The 17,252-nt window shown below is 45.5% G+C and overlaps 1 protein-coding gene across 6 annotated transcripts in view; it reads right to left on the bottom strand.

The window, feature by feature from the left end:
* Window positions 1-17,252, bottom strand: part of NRXN3 (neurexin 3) — a gene marked incomplete at both ends in the record, with an annotated part of 1,307,801 nt that overhangs the window by 984,172 nt on the left and 306,377 nt on the right. For 4 of the 6 annotated variants that reach the window (XM_081139379.1, XM_081139377.1, XM_081139376.1 and 1 more), the window contains 2 exons: window positions 2,724-2,885; window positions 8,871-9,172. In XM_081139379.1, coding sequence (XP_080995505.1) covers window positions 2,724-2,885; window positions 8,871-9,172 — 464 coding nt within the window. Of the gene's footprint in view, window positions 1-2,723; window positions 2,886-4,711; window positions 4,736-8,870; window positions 9,173-17,252 lie in introns of all 6 variants that reach the window. The other 2 variants (XM_081139380.1, XM_081139378.1) reach the window with 1 other exon arrangement.

Below are 17,252 nucleotides of genomic sequence, written 5' to 3'. Positions count from 1 at the left end.
CTCACCTCCACTCATCTCTAAATCTCTCGTTAAACACTGTCTCCTCCACAGAGTGGTCCTGAGCCCCAGGATATGTGAAGTCTTTCTCCTCAGCAGCCCCACTGCACCCGAGAATGCCTCTTTTGTTCGTTAGCATGACAGATAAGAGCACTAGCTCAGCTTAAGTCAATTTAGAGCCCCAAATGGCAAGAGAAGACAGAAAACGGAAGGCAGAGATAGGGGAGGGAAGAATAAATTGTAAAGTAACTGGAGACTGCTCTAAAGGCAAATGGTTAACGTGGGTGAGTGGCATTTATCAAGGAGCAAAGTCCCAGCATAGCTGAAGGCTTTGGCTGTTTACTAAATCGTCAGAGAGAAATACCAAGAACGAGAGAAGAATTTCCCAGACCTGCCTGTAGAAAAGTGAATTATAAGGATTACATGGAAAGAAAGAATGTGCCAGGACGACACTGCACTTGAAGGTACCTGTTTAAAACTCTGAGACAAATAAGAAAACCTCCCAAGTCCCTGAGAAAGACTATAATACTCGGTGTGTAAAGGAGAGATGGGACAAGAGTTAAGAAAGTTCTCATTGTGGCCACCATTTGGACTTTCTTTTTTATGACTTGATCTGGATTTAAATGCAGATTTATGTTGCTAGCTAAGGTATATGCGTATTTTTATTACTAATTACTGTTAGTGACACTTTTTCAGAACTGCCTTTAATTTTTAAGCTATTAAGTGACTTTTGAAGCTGTCTGGGCTCTACCTAGGCAGTGAGAGTAAGAGAGCGGGGAAGGGGGGATTTTATTTATTTTAGGTTCTGCACGCGTAAAGTCATTAGAGAGACCTTCATGTTTTTACGAGTCTTGTTTCAAAATGTTCAAGAGCATCCTTCCTGATGGACCGATTTGGGAAATTGTTCCTTTGTATCAAAATATGTAATTGAGAGACGGTTCGATACGATCAGAAAAAGACTGGTCCTAGAGGCCACCCCTAGATCCTGTCCAGGAGAAACTCCTGCTCAGGGCCGTTTCCCTACGAAAATGGATGAGTTCTCCGCAGCAATCAATGCCCCATTCATTCCTGAGCCACATATGTGGTGCTCCTGATGAGAGCGCAGTTCCAATCTAGTGTGATTTAACAGTGTTTAAGGGCCTTTGGGGGCTCATTAGACAGTGAGTAGTTTATACATTTATTCTATCCAAATGGGAGTAAGTCCCATGGAAGGAGGATCCCGTCTACTGCAATTCCATCAGGAATGGCCAGTAGAGTCCCTATACCAGCAGAGAGTGGAAAACACCCTTTGGGTTCTCTTCTGTAATTTGTCCTTCAGACCAAGAACAACACGAAGCTGTAATTGGATTTTCCCTCCTTTGTCCCATCTTTCCTTCCTATTCCTTCCTCTCAAGACACACATCATTTATTGCAGCAATGCTAAGCTCAAACATCAATTTTTCTCCAAAACTGATTCCCACCTAAAACTTTCCTGTTTCCTCTACTCAACTACAGCTTTTAGTCTGTGGCGCCGAACACATGGTGTTTTGAACTGTAACTGTTCACTTACCAGTCTCATCTCCCTTCCTAGATTATAAAGTCTTCAGAATACAGAGACCATGGTTTGTAAAGAGACACTAACTATAGTTACAGCAGAAAAAAGGGACCCAATGATTGTCTGATAAATGTATCCACTCAATAAATATTTATTATGTACTTACTCCATACCAGGCGTGACAGGCGCAGCTCCGCTCTGGACATGGCTCACAGCTGAGTGGCGTGCAGAACAGGAGCAACGCCATCTCATGTGTAACTGATGTTCAACAAACTTCATAGAACTATAATCTGAATATAACAGTGCCCTGAGAGGAGGCTCCTAACATGGCATAGGGATCTTCAAAGAAAGAACACTGTTAGCTTCCCAAAAAATTTCCTCAGGGAAATGGTATCGATATCTTAGGCAATAAAGCTTAGCTTAGATTAAACAAAAGCATAGAGGATGCTGCTCTGATGACACGGTGTTCTGAAAGAATTCTCCCAAATCAAGAATCAAGTCGGATTCTTTTTTGCCTCAACAATTGACCTTAGTGATTGAACGTACACTTGACTGAAGCGCCTTTGCTCTCAGAGAGAGGCCTCAACACATCAGCCACAATAGTATAAATGAGTCATGGCAAAGCCCACTGCTTGTTCACAGCTGCTAGTCTTCGGGGAAAGAAAAAAAAAGGAAAAGCCAGTCTTCTGGGCCTTAATGTTCTTAAAATTCTGAGAATTTTGTTTCATCTCAAATAATGAGACTCTTGGGAACACCAACCTTGGACAAGGTAAAAGAATACAAATGTTTTAGATAAGACACAACCAGAGATGCTGAGCCACTTTTAGCTAGAGCTTTCTATATGTGCCAAGTCAAAAGTACAAAATCAAACTTTACAGGTATCTAGTTCCTTATGACTCCAAAGTCCTTTCATCTGTGTTATTTTATTTCATTTATAAAGCACAGCTACCTGAGAAATAAGGTTCCCCATTAGATAGATGACAAAACAGAACAGAGCACTTCAGTGGCGAACCCAAGGTCATGCAACCAGCTTAAGCTCTGACCGACACCTAGGACTCTACTTCAAGTCCAGTCTTTCCTGCTGCCACCTTTGGTCTCATAGAGCAAATTCGACAACAGAGCCAGTCACTGAACTGGAAAATTCATTTGTTCTTAGACACTCAATGCATTAAAGGGAGCGTAGGAACTTTACCTCTTTGAGGCAGCCCATGAAGTTGTTGCTGACGGGTGAGCCTGGCAAGTCAGCAGTACTGGGGCTTCCTCCCACATAGAAGAAGTCATCCGAGCCCAGCATGGTGTAGTCCTCTTGAGTGTAGCCCGTCGTGGTAAGGATGCCATCCACAGAGATTGTCACCTGGTGGAGGGACAGAGGGACACAAAAAAAAAAAAAAAATCCCAACAATGACCTTATAGTCCTATCAAAATCCGGTGGCTTCCCCCACCTGTGGCTTCACTTTCATTAAGATTTTGGTGAGGTATTCTTTCTAATTTGGTTTGATTTGGGTATGTGCAGCCAAGTTCCATTTTCTGGTCTGCCTTCCCCGTGCCCACGCCTGCAGCACCCCCTGCAGGCTCCTCCGAGCGCTTGTTGGAGCTGCCCAGCCGAGCCACGGGCTCCGCCCTGCGCTCCTCACTCAGTCAGGCTAGAAAATGGAACTGCCCTCAGACGACATCACTTGTCTCAGTTCATGGGAAAAATGGTCGTTTATTTTTTGTAATGATCGTTAATTATGGTGGCAGTGAGAAACAGCAAAGGAGACATTTGACGATGGGTTTGTTCGGGGTTGGTCTTTGGCTGATGGTTTTTTCTTTTCTTTTTTCTTTTCTCGTTTATTTGTTTCTTTTGGGGCTCACACCACGCTGACAAACATGCATCCAGGGAGGGAAGAAGAAGGGTCTCGATCGTGATGTGTCATGGGTGATACATGCCACGACTCCCCCGGGACGCCAGCCCCTGCCCTCCCCCCGCTGCCATCACCGCCACCGAGAGAAGAAACGACCCAAACCAAAGAGGCAATGCAAACAAAAAGACATGAGTGATGACGCTTAGTAACCAAAACAGCACCAATAATGCCCACAGGGAGAAAGGGCGCCCGCACCCCACATCCATGAAGGGAGCAGGGGGCAGAGGGGAGAGATGGGCCTCGGAGCGTGCACACACCATACGCCGACACACCCATGCAGAAGTTATCTGCAGCCCAGAGAAGGCCGAAGAAAAGGGGGGGGAAGCGGGAGGGGGGGGAAGCTAAAGGAAAGGGTCAGAATCACTTCACCCTTGCATGCACCAAGGGAAAACCAAGATGGGTGTGGGAAAAAACAGAAAACACTCAAAACTAAAGGGTCCTGTTTCCCCTGCCTGCCACCTCCCTCGCTGAAAAAAAGGAAAGAAAAAGTCCAAACCCAACCCCCAAATATATGAAGGATGAATGGAGTGTAAAAGAGTGGAGACAAATAAAAGAGAGAGAGAGAGAGGAAAGTGGACTCAGGTGGATACCTTGGGAGGTTGTTAGTCATGAGGACAATGAGGGAAAGGGTTCCAGTGCCAACGGGGAAGCCCACGAGACAGGAACATGCCATGCAGGGGCTGGGCAGAGGACACGGTGGCCGGGTGCCCTTTGGCCACGGCGGGGGTGAGGTGGGAGAAGGGGAGAGAAGGTCATGGGAAGCAGGGCAGGCTCCTCCCGGGCCGGGTGGCCCGTGGCAGCCACGGCCACGCAGGGAAAGAAAGCGGGGAGAAAGCGGTGGGGAGAGTAAAAGAGAGGAGGCGGGCGAGGGGTGGGAGGCCACGGAGCTCAGGAAAGTCCTCGACGTAAGCCTTGTCGACCCTAGTCTGTGACTTCAAAGTTGCAACATAAGAAAACAAAGAAAAACAAATTTAGCTAAATGGAGAAACTTTCCTTCAAAAAATATTTTTGGGGGGGAGAGAAAAAAAAATTCCTAACTGGAGAAACCATTCCAACCAAACCTGTCCAAATATCATTTGCAGGACAGGTGCATCCCCTTGCTTTACTTTTTTTTTTTTTTAAAGAAAAAACTTGCATTGGATTCAACAAAAAAATATAACAGAAGAAACAAGTCTAAAGAGGATAGAAGGGGGGTCGGGGGGAAGGGGCGACACACGGCAAACCCAAAAGGAGAGACAATTAGAATGATATCTACCAGACAATGGAGTTTGTTTACCATAGCGTGTCCGATGCCTGAGTGCTTTTGCGGAAAGGGGGGAAGAAAGGAAATTAAAAATTGTGAACAGAACGATTGTTAATTAAAGAAACTAAAAGACAAAGATGAGTCGTTAGGGTGTTAGTACATTAGTCGGTTAGTAAAATGACACATTGCATGAATGATCTTGTGTTAGTTTTTCAAAAAAAAAGGCACCCGACACAGAAAAAGAGAGTGGGGAAGACAATGAGACCAGGACTCCATGGAAAACCTCGGCCCCCCGGGCACGGCCAGGAAAGGGGGTGCAGTCCGCCTTGTCATTTCCAACTCCCCGCTTCTTCCGGATGCCCCTCAGGTCAGACCTCACCCCGGTTAGAATGAGCATCATACTTACTTTCCAAGGGCTCCCCTGAAAGGACACCACCCCCTTTCCCTTCCCACCCTCCAGCAACACACATCCCGCCTGTCCCCAGAGAAGACACCCATAGATAGATAGAGCAGAAATACCAATACGTTGGGGATTTCGTTCTTCACACCTGATCCTGACCACACGCCTAGACAATCATGAAAATGATTGTCTCCTAGAATGGAAATAGCTTAAAATATTTGCCCGTCACATCTAGCACAGGGAGGCTACGTTATGTACCTTACTCTAGGATTCCAAGGGTTGGGTAAAGGCCTGCGACCTCACTGCTTTTGTATGGATTTGTGCAGCAGGAGGGGAACAATTGCCTCTTTTTTTCTCTCAGTGTAGAATAACTGTGTGGTTAGAATACTTCAAAATAGTTGACGTCTTTTCTATTACCCGATGAAGTTTTCAGTCCGATTTTGTCTTTGCTGTGGGAACCACTCTCCCTCCTCCGCATTCCTTCTTAAGAAAGCTTTGCAAGCTTTGAAGCATTTTAAGCAAGTTCTGTTATCGATGGGGGGCAGAGGCCTGCAGGTCAAACGTGAGACCAGAGGCACGGCGATTAGCCTGCTCCTTGCTGTTTCCGAATGCTAAATGGTCAACACGCCCTGAGCTGGGAGACTGGGAGGCTGGGAGGCTGGGAGGCTGGTAACCCCAGTTTTGTGTTTGTGGTTTGGCACAAATGGCATATAGAGGTAAAGCAATTCATGTGATGGCCATGACCTTGGATTCAGGCAAGGTCGTAGACCACAAAAACAAAGCAAAACCAAACAAAAAATCCCACCAAAATACCTGATGACCTTGGTCCTTAGTCCTAGTGATGGTTTGGAACAGGTAGTCCCCACTCCTCCCTTTAATCAGTACCCCCAATAAAGTACCTGCTCATGGCCCTGACTTGGCTCAAAGGCAGAAACATGAGGAGATGACCATGAAGGAAGAAATGGGGGAAGTTCTACCCCATTTGGTAATGAGCTCCAAGTAAGCTTTCCTCAAATGAATTTTGGGCACAGAAGCCACTCAACCTTACAAAAAAGTAGATGAGACTGCTATAAGTTTGTTATCAAATATTTATGAAGCCATCTACAGTTTAATTGAAATAGACAGGAGCTTCCCACCCCTACAAATGTATCCTAGGGAACAAAAAATATGTCATAAATGTATTTTAAGTGGGAAAAATATTAGATGATTCAGAGTTGAAAGGATTGCATTTACAAAATCAACTCTGCTCCTCTGAGATGTCCCTCTTTTAATAAATTGTATTTGGATGCAAAATTCAGTCAGGATTTCGGGGAGGTCCAATCTTGGGTGCACTTTCTCCAGGAGATTCATACTCCCTCTACCAAGAAATGCCAGAATGCCCTAGGGCCTCTGTAGCCTCCTCTAGAACTGAGAGCTCGGCTTAGCTGCATCCTTGGTGACAGACACAGTCACCTTCGTAACAAAACACTTGGCCTGTAAATCATGTGCATGTCACAGCGAGTCTAGCACCCAGACCATGGATGAGCTCATAATCCTTCTGGAACATAAGGCACTTTGCATATTGCGCCACCGCACATGGCTGGGGAGGGTAGTAATCACCATTTCACAAATGGCAACAGTGGTGGAGAAAGGTTAAATGGCTTGTCCAAGGGCACAGAGAGGAGTTGGGTCTTAGACCTTGGAAAAGAAACCCTCCGGGGCTGCTTTCCTCTGCTTGTGGGTTCAACCGTACAGCCAATATCTGAATTACAGTTTGGTTTATCCCCCTCTCAGTTTAAGGACTGAATTGGGGCCCGATTCTACCTTGGAAGAGTGTTTTTAGTAGAAATAAAAGTGAGCCTTTCTCCAGCTAATTGAAATCATTTCTGGAATGGCAAGGAAGTGTGGGGGGCAGGAGAGAGTTAGAAAAACAGATTGGATGGTAGAACCCCACCACATGAAAATTCTCCCCTCCACTAGGGGATGTCTACAGGGTGTTACTGTGCACCTGCCAGTCAAAACTGGCAAAAGGTCATAGTTCACTTGGTCTAGACTCTGCAACTCAAGTATATCAAGCCCTTACATGGTAGCAAAAGGAAATTTGACTTGGGAATCTCTTGACAGTTGAGAAGCTCTCTTTTGAGTAAGTATAGATGGGAAATGATGAAGAAAAACAGCAGCAATAGGGTTCTTTGGCCTTGGAGGAAAAAACATAGAGCAGTGATTCAAAAATGTTCAATCCAGCCCTGGCCGGGTGGCTCAGTTGATTGGGGCATCATCCCAGAACCAAAAGTTTGCAGGTTCTATTCCCAGTCAGGGCACATGCTTAGGTTGTGGGTTCGATCCCCGGTCAGGGTGCATACAGGAGGCAACTGATTAACATTTCTCTCTCACATTGATGTTTCTCTCTCTCTCTCTCTCTCCCTCCCTCTAAAAAATCAATAAATATATCTTTGGGTAATGATTTTTTTTTTAAAGTTCAATCTATGTGTATTAAGATGACTGGGGACTCTAAGTCTTGTGTTATTTAATGACTTCACCACAGATAGAGTAGAATTCCCCAGCCAGGTGGCTTTCTTGACACACTTAAGTATGGAAAAGGTGTTTCGAATATTGTGTGTTTTCAATGTGTGTGAGCCTTCTCCATTTATTCACCATTATTAAGGAGTTACACTTTTATCAAACAGAAAACATGCAAGCACCTGTCAGTTCTTATGCTTTCATATTTACCTTAGAAGGCATTAAATCAATCACATCGCAGAAGAAAATTTGATAAGCACTTTCTAGACATTTGCATAATGTTTTCTGATGAATAAAGGATGGATGCTGCCCCACTGGGTTTAATGAGAAATTCACCAGAAGAAAAGCCAAGTGAAAATAGCAACCTGGGAAAGGCAGTCTCAGCACAAATCTAGACTTTTATAGGAAAAGCTTTTTTGAGCCGAAGCGGGCTGGTTAGGTGTTATTATTGTTGTTATTCGTTATGAAATTGAACCGACTTCACTGTGCCGAGGCTTTCTGAGCGTGTCGTCACCTGACAGAGTTGCCTGCTTAGCATCGGCAAGCGATGGGAGTTCCCAAGCACGGCCAGAACCAGGACAGGCTGCTCCAAAGTTGACTTTTCTATTTGGGTCCTTCCACTTTCCAGGCCTCCCAATCAACTGAAGAGTCTTGGAGTTAGAGACATGGGCAATAAAGTAGGACCACCGGCCAAGGAACAGAGAAACAGAGGAATTCAGAAAGATGCCAGCTTATTCATTGCAAGGCTAGAGGTTAGCACCACAACCAAAAAAAAAACAACAAACAAAAAACCAAACAAACTGGGTGAGGGGTGGTAAAAGAAAGGGAAGAGGGTTAAAAGAGACTTTTTCTAGAGGGATTTAAAATTATGGCATCATGGCAATGGCTAACTTAATTAAAAAGAAAAACTTAAAGAATGGGCAAAGCCTACCTAGCTGCAAAAAACAAACGCCACCTCTGATTGAACTGAACAGTCATACAAGAGTCAAATGTGCGGTTAAGAAAATGATTAAAAGGAATGCAGAAAAAAGGAATGAAAGTACTTATAACTTTTATTACCTAGACAACTGAATTCTTTCTTAAATAACAGGCATAACTGGAGAAGTGAAGTTCAGGACGAAGCACAGTTTAATAATTTTCCTTGTGAAATTGCAAAGACCGGGAGAAAGTTAGGCTTCCCCAGATCCAAACCCATCCCTCTCCCCGTCCCCAGCCCATCCCTCGCCTGCTCCACAAACTGCCCCCCTGACTACCCAGGATGCGCCCGCAGGCACGCTCCGCCCTCAGCATTACCTGCCGGAGGTTGCGAGTCACTTTCACATCGTGCCAGGCGTTGTCGTTGAATTTTCCATTCACTGGCTCCACGATGGCCTCAAAGGCCCCGGACCCCAGGTTAATGACCAAGGAGACCGCGCCATCCTTCAGAGCCAGGTTGACATAGTCGGCCGACTTGCCCGTGTGCAGGATGAGCCCGTTGCGCTGCCAGGTCTTGAAGGAGAGGGTGATTTCGTCGCTGCTGCTCTGGATGGGGTTCTGAGACAGGTCGTAGCACAGGTACTCGGAGCCCCGGAAGGTGGCCACGTTCTCTTCTCGAGCTGCAGGGAGAAAAGGAGGGAAGGCTTCAATCAGCGGTCGGCTGGCCTGAGCCAGAGTGGCCTCTGCAAACACCGGAGAGAAGGCGCCCCGGCGGCGGACACCAGCACTGCCCGCCCTCCAGCTCTTCCAGAAGGCTTAGAGCTAGGGACAAGGAAAGCCGGGGGGCAGGACACCGCAGGGACGCTCTGCGGCCACACGAGGGGAGAAACCAACACAACGGCGCAGGAGAGCTGGCTGCCTTTCCTTCAGATTCTCTCCAATAAAAACCTGAAGGGAAATTTCACGCGAAACGGTAAAGTAAGGTTTACATCATGTTTGCTTCGATGATGGCTTTCAAGTGCTTGTAGAAGAGCTGGTTTCGAGTGAATAATGAACTGTTCTGACAAAGGGTGTTTTAGCTCTAGGTAACTTTTATCGACCAAAAACTAAAAATCAATTAACCTGAAAGATCTGGCTCCGATTCGTATCCATCAATAACCCAGTTAACTTTGGTTTCCATGGCTGAGTCCTAAGCCCAGGGGAACAGGACTAGGTCGCTAACAAGGAGGTTGTACTTGAGAAGGTGACCAAGCAGGCGAGGAAAAGGGAACAGAATGAAATTTGGTAACATGCTTGGACAAGACGGCAGTGCCTCCCTCAGACTCCAAGGGGCCTCTGCTCTGGGGTCTCCTGTTTTAGATGGCCCCCGTGAGACCATCTGTCCCCATAGGGCTAGGAGTCCACAAGGCCAGGATGACATTCTGCTGGAGCCATACTCTCTTTCAAGACCATTTTCCAGACACCGGGATCCTGTAATTCTCTACCCGAAAGCCCCAAGCGTGTTTCCTGGGCTTGTGCCGAGCTCTCCCCCGGATCTGTTTTCTGGAGGAATATCATGCTGTCAATGTGGACGCCTCAGGGTCCGAGGGAGAGCCCTGCAGGGCTATTTGCAAGGCTTTGGACAGAGCGTGGCCACTTGGGCTGGGGCATCCATGTGCATTTACAACAGACCCCTTGTGATATAGGGTGGAGCCAAAGGTGGGAAGAGGAGGGGACAGGACACAGGCTAAGCGCCAGAAGGGCTGGTTCTCCCTGTGCTAGCATTTTCCAGTGCAGAACTCCGAGGAATCCAAAAATTCTAAATGTGAGCCTGGCTTACCAGGTAGTTTCAAGGGTATATTTTTTAAGGTAAGAGGATGGAATGTATTTTATTTAATCATTTGTTGCTTTGATGTATAATTTCGACATACTGCACGTAGACTTCCATTTGCTATGCTGTCTGGAAGCCTCACTTAGAGTGGCCAACTTCATATCAGGGTTAGTCAAAAGCTACCAAAAGCACCTCATTAATGAAAGGAAATGGGCAATAAAACCAGGTTAGATATTCAGTTTCCCTCTAAGGAGTGGGGGCTACAAAATAAGATTGTGAGAATTCTATTTTCCCTTCTAGAATTACACTTCAGCCTTATCAACCAAAGCCAATTCCACCCAAACTCAGACTCTTATCCACCATCACAGCCCATAGTCAGCCACTTAAGTAAAATGAAATGAGTATTTTCTCATCCTGAGGCAAGAGCTGTAAAGGAGCCTGTCACACTTATAATGTGGAGAGATGACCACTCACTACATACTATTAAATTCATTTTAGCATCATGACGTCATTAAAACATGAACCTCAACTTCATACCCCAGAGAGTTAAAGAAGAGATGAGGTTTGTCCTGTATGTTCTTAGTGGCCTCAATGACGTGGGTCTACCTGCATATTTCTGTTTGCACACACACACTGGTATAAGCAAAAGGGATCTGTCCACTTATAAACGACCACGGTGTCTCTTACACATACACTACAAGGTGCAAGTACTACTCAGCACATAACCTATGCCTGATGCATTTTACCAAAATAACCCCAAAAATTCGTAGAATAGAAATTTGACACTATTGTTATGTTCCAAACAGGCCCAACCAAACCCGAGTGCTCTGCCTATTGTTCCAATCTCTCCTCTCATTTCTAAAGAAATGGCTTTGTTAAAACGCAACTGGACAAGCCCTTGCTCAGTAGCGCTGGAGGTGACTCTGATAGAGTAGAAGATGGTAAGTCAAATGAAGTCATCACCACTAAGCGCTCTTCCCACAGACACAAATGTGCAGAGCCAACGACTATGCCTGTCCTTGGCCCCACACACGGTATATTAATGGGGATCTTCTATAAATATCTAAGTTACTGAGCAGATAAACAAGCAAGGAAAGGAGACCTTTAAAGAGAAGCTTAAATCAGGCATATGCCCTTTAAAGGGGGAAGGCTTGGCACAGAACAGCAAGGAACCGGGATATTATTTAATGTGCCACATGGTACTTAATACATTTCATATCATTAGGCCAGGGAGTCTGTAAAAATAATAAATTTTAGAGATATAAGGGATGTTAGCGATTGGCCGATTTAATACCCTTGTTTGATTAAGGAAGAAACTGGTGACTAGGGATAAGTGAGTCGCCTAAGACAGTTAGTGTCATTTTGGACTTCTAGAGCCTCTGGACTTTTCTCTAAATATCAGTTACCTTTCCCTTTGCCCATCACTCTGGATATGCCACATGCTCCTTCTCTACTTCTCAACAAACAGGAATAATTTCATGCAACTGCGTACTGACTTACAAACCATGCCAAAGCTCACCTAATTGGAGCCAAAAACCTAGCTCCCCACCCCCCACCTAAATCACTCTCCTGCAACACAAGAAATGTTTCCCTTCCTCCCCTGGAATCCGGGTGTGTTTAAAAGAAAAGAACTTGTTTCATGCGGAAGGCCATCGAGGAAAAATGACAGCATTGTAGAGAAAAGAATATCACTATTAATAAACAAGAAATAAAACCAATGTGAGAAAAGAGATCTATGTAAATCACACACATATTTAGGCTAACCTCCATGCAAATTAACCAAACGTAGGGGAGTACATACTTTTGCAAGTATCTAATGAAAACGGCTGCAACAGTTCACAACCTTCCCAGTTTCTCCATTCAATGACGAATTTTCCCAGTTTACCTTTTCCCTGGACTGGAGGGAGCCACCTGGGCATCTCCCTCCACTTGTCAACAAACAATAGACAACAAAAAGCTACACCCTGAATCATATTGTAGATAAGTAAAAGTATGTCATTTTTCATTCATGGGATACTGATTGTTACCGGGAAGAGAGGCATTGGTGGTGCCTGGCCCGCTCTTTACAAGGGCAAATAAGGGGCCTGGTGGGAGAGAGAGGGAGGACCTTGAAGAAGTTGCCCCTTTGAATACCCTCACGGCTGACCTTCCCCCTAAGATCCCAATCTGTCTCAATTTCCTCCCAGTAGCTGAGGCACGAGCGCTTCCTACTCACCTTGAAAACCATACTAAGCCGACAGTGAGCACAACTAAAAGGTGCAAAACCTAACAGTGACAAACCCATATTTCTAAGCCCCTTCAATTCTCCAAAGTCTCCATTAGAAAAATGTAATGCTGCCCAAAGTCTGTGTTCCTACACTTCGTGTTTACCCTGGGAAGGAGGTTAGAGAGACAATGCAGTCACCTTGTGTGCAGTCGAGCTAAGTAGGTAGAGAAGACGAATGCAGGGGATTATGTAACACGGTCCACAACAGCTTAGCGTAGAGCCACGGCTTGGCAAGAGGGTAGGCACGGATGCGGCTAATGGACTGTTGAGATCCATTTAAATTATATCACTCCAAAATTTGCAATCAATTGCATAAGTGTTCAAACCAAAATATTGTTCTCGCTGCATGAGAAGCAGAGCTCAACTCTGTCTGACAACAAATCATTTACCCGTTATTTGTAAGTGTCCAATTGATTAAACATTAGATGCAATCTAGACATGTATAAGTCAAAACTGTAAATCCGATGCATAGGATATGAAGTACTGAACTTTCAAATGGCTTGTTAATCCCAGTACTGATGTGTATCCATAGCATTAACAAGCATTTCTCAATTCTCTTTTCCATTTTCTTCCCCCGAAAAACACCCAACTGGTGATTCTCTGAGACATTCCAAAATGGATTCACTATAATAGTTTTTACCTATGCGATGTAGGAAGTGTGGAGAAACACATATCACTGTCTCACTGGGCCTGTGGCTCCTGATAGCTTGCTGTCCTAGGCTTGGAGAAGAAACAATCTGGACTTTATCCTGAAGGTTATGAGGAAACATTGCAGACATTTACTGAAAAAATGGAGGGTCTGATTTCTAGTCTTAAGTGTTCACATTGATAGTAAATTGGAAGAAAGAGAAACCAGAAGGCAGAGAGCCTAGTTCAAAGATGAGAACATGCCTGGCCAGTGTTGCTTAGTGGTTGAGTGTCGTTCCAAGTGCCAGGAGGTGGCAGGTTCATTTCCAGTCAGGGCACATGCCCAGGTTGCGGCTCAGTCCCCAGAAGGGGGCGCACAGGAGGCAGCCGCTCCATGTTTCTCTCTCACTGATATTTCTCCCTCTCTCTTCCTCTCTCTGAAATCAATAAAAACATATTAACAAACAAACAAGATGAGAACACATTTGAACTACTTTTCCAGGAGGTGTCTGGGGCTGGTTGGACCAGGATGTTGACATAGTTCCCTAGTGAGGTTTGCCTTTCACTGGGCAGAGTGGAAGCAACAGATTCCTGGAAGAGACAACCAAGGGAACTGAGAAGCAGAGATGCAGGCAAACCAGAGGCCAGGGGAGGAAACCAAAGTTTGAAGAGTAAGATCCTAATGCAACCATGGAACACCAAGGGCCAGAGGTCAAAACTGAGGGACATGGACACAGCATTAGATATAATAGGCTCCAATGATGACACATGAGAATGGGTAAGGAGGGATCCTAGGTCCACTTGCAAACAGATGTTCAGTTTTTAAAATATATACTTCCAAATGCTTTCTCAATCGTTATTTGTGTTCTCTTGACACTGTGAGGTCACTTTGCTATGATGGAACCAATGCAAGACAGTGGAGGTACACAGTTTAGATTATGCGAGGCTCTAGGAAGCACTTCAGAACTCGGCCTCCTGATCTTCATTTCCCTGATTCTTAGTCCCAACACCACCACGCCAGGAACTCAAGTCCTCAGGAGTAGGTGCTGAGGACCCTCTCTCTGACGTCCTGCAACTGTATGAAGTTCAATGTGTCAAGAGGAGAAACCACGGGCAACAGCAGGTCAGAGCCCCCTCAGGCAGCAGGAGCCCAAGCAGGGGATCTGGGAATGGGGCCGAGTCATCCTGAGAGGATCCCCCTCTTCACCTCCATCTGAGCCTTAGAGATGGAATCTTTAGGCGCCACTTGGAAGAGCCTTTTAAAATGCTTAGGCCTCTGCGGTGGCTGTCACCACTGGCCCTGAGCAGAACACCTCCTGTTTCAGAAACAGAGTGGAGCCAGCTTCCTGAGGACGTGCTTCAGAGACCCTGGCAACACTGTCCTCACCTCTGAGTCCTCTGTCCTTCAATCGGCCTCCATGCAGCAGCGCGGTACTTCAGTCTGCACTGATGCAAAGATAACCCTGGCTGGCCATCCAGGCCTGGCCCATCCTGGAGCTAATGAGGCACAAAATCACATGGGCTGCCGCCACCCTCCCTGCCAGGGAAAGCAATGGCCAACGGTGCTGGGGCTGGCTCGCTGACTCCTTTCCTCTGATCCACAGACCTCAGCAGGAACAGCACTGTCCCTCCTCCATCCCTGCAGCTGCTAAGAGAGCTTTCAGGTTCTCAAGTTTTAAACGGATGATGTATCACCTGACTCTTCTGGCCACTGCTTCCAGGGCAAAGAAGTCCTGATGATGATGAAGCAAGCACTGAGCCTAAGGCAAGGGGTATGCAAAGCAGAAATAAACATTCAGAGAAGTCCACAGTTCCACAATTGTTCTGCCCATCCCTAGGGGAGACTGTATGTCCACTCAATTCTGAAAAGTTCCTTGAGTTAAGCCAGCAACATGGGTAGTTTGCCAGCAAAGGAAGAAGTTAAGGCAAATGCGAGTTTGTTCTTGTACAATTCTGTTTTCTTTCCATGCTAAGAACCTGCTGAAAATCCAACATCTGGAACAAGAACTCCCACCTCTAAGGGCCTCTTACAAGCTGTGGGCAGACACCTAAGGTAATTACGATTCAGTGTAGTTGAGCTATGAGATGATTATATTTGTAAAAGTGAAGGAAGAAAAGAAATACTTTTACTAGAATAAATTCTACTGTGCATCGCCTGATGACATTTCCTGCTAGAATTAGGGGAGGGACACACTGACTGGATAAGAAAGGTAAAAGACTGTACAAGTGACTGTACTCTTGGTTCTTCCTGCCCCATCTCCCTGACAATGTACCTTAGGGCCAAAAAAGCATTTGGATAGGTCAAACTTCAGAGCCATCCCCCAAGGACATGATGACTCCTTTACCTGCCACATCCCATCATACAGGTATTTTTTAAAGCAGAGAGCACCAGTGGACAGCAAACTGTGTCACTATAAGTGATCCCACATGACAAAAGAAAACACACAGGAAATCTGACTTTCTGAGGCCATTTCTAGCCCTCACCCTCAGAGTCTCTCTGTAGGAAAGATGCAGCAGAGAAATAAATGGACTTTTCTCCGCTGCCTGGGTCACTCACTAGCCTGCAGATGCTTCTTGAAAGTGATGAGAAGGAAAATAGTAAATCAAGTTGTCACTTGGAAAATAAACAGCCAGGATCCTGGTGAGAGAAGCTGCCTCAGCCCACAAAAGAATGGCCTGGGAAATCACGCTTCACTGAAATCACTAGAAAGCTAATGGCATCCTGAAGCCTGCATTGCTCTCAACTGCATTACAATAAAAGTTAAATTTCCTGGTAATTCACTTGAGGAGTAAGTAGGTGCAGGTGCCTACTGTGCACCAGGTGATGTGCCCAACGCTGGGCGCATTTAACCTGCACAGCAACACTGTGAATGGGAATAATTAGCCTACACTTGATTGAAGAAGAGAAACTGCAATGATTTTTAAAAATCATGAAGGCCTACTAAGTGCCAGACTCTGACATGGACTCACATTAAACAGGGCACCCATCTGTAGCTCAGAGTGTAGTGGGACTGCGACCTTGATGACATGGAGTGCAATGATAATGGCTTTGAATTGAGCAGACTTGAGTTTGACACCCAGCTCCAGAACTCACCTAAATCTATGGACTAGAGCGTATTACTTAACTTCTCTAACCCTTAGCTGTCTCATCTACAAAACGGGAATAGCCACAATACATATTTCATAGAGTCGCTGTGATACGCAAACCAGATAAAGCTCAAGGCCCAGTTCCCAGCCAAAGATGGGTTAGCTGCTATTGTTACTGCTGTTGAGCACACATGCATAAACAGGTAATTACGATTCAGTGTAGTAAATGCTTGATAGGGGATACAGGCACACAGAAAAAAAAGGTAACTGGCCCTGGGTGTTAGAGAAAGCTCCATACAGGAGGTCAAACTTAAATTGGGTCTTGAATTATGAGTTCATCACACAAAGGGAGGAATGAAATTTTACTTAGGAGAAAGTGTATTTACTGGGGTGGTCATTAGAAAAGCATGGGGTATTCAGGGATGGTGAGAAGATCAATGTGGCTAGAGTAACGGGCATGTGTTCAGGCTCAAGATGCAAGCTGGGGCCTCCTCTGCCATGTTCTTGAGGTACTGGGGCTGGGGAGCCAGCAGAGAAGAACTTGAGCTCATGAAGGGCACAATTATATGTGCGTTGTATCAGGGGGGTTCAGTAGATAGACAAACGTAGATATGAAGAGGGAGCCAGTAGGCATTTCCAAGGTAGAATAGATATTGCTAAGAAACCAGGGCCTGAGACAATTGTGCTGCATATGCCTGCCTGCCCACTTACAATAATTTACTTAATATGCTATCCATTCTATTTTGTCTTAACCACCAAATCCATATGAGTCACTGTAATTATGCTTCTTTCACTACCAGCCTTTCATTTTAACTGTGGATCAGTCAATTAATCAAGCATTGAACACAGACAATACACTATATCTCATAAAGGGAACCCTATTTCCCTGTCCCCATGACTCCATGAGAACAGTTCCCTCCCACTCTCCAGAGGCAATAGCTTTGAAGTAACATTTCCACCTTCTCCCCTT

The sequence above is a fragment of the Miniopterus schreibersii genome (genome assembly GCF_964146895.1).
Source record: "Miniopterus schreibersii genome assembly, chromosome: 1".
In the NCBI taxonomy this organism is placed as follows: domain Eukaryota; kingdom Metazoa; phylum Chordata; class Mammalia; order Chiroptera; family Miniopteridae; genus Miniopterus; species Miniopterus schreibersii.
Note: the sequence above shows the minus strand (reverse complement) of the source record. Positions and strands in the feature narration are given on the sequence as shown.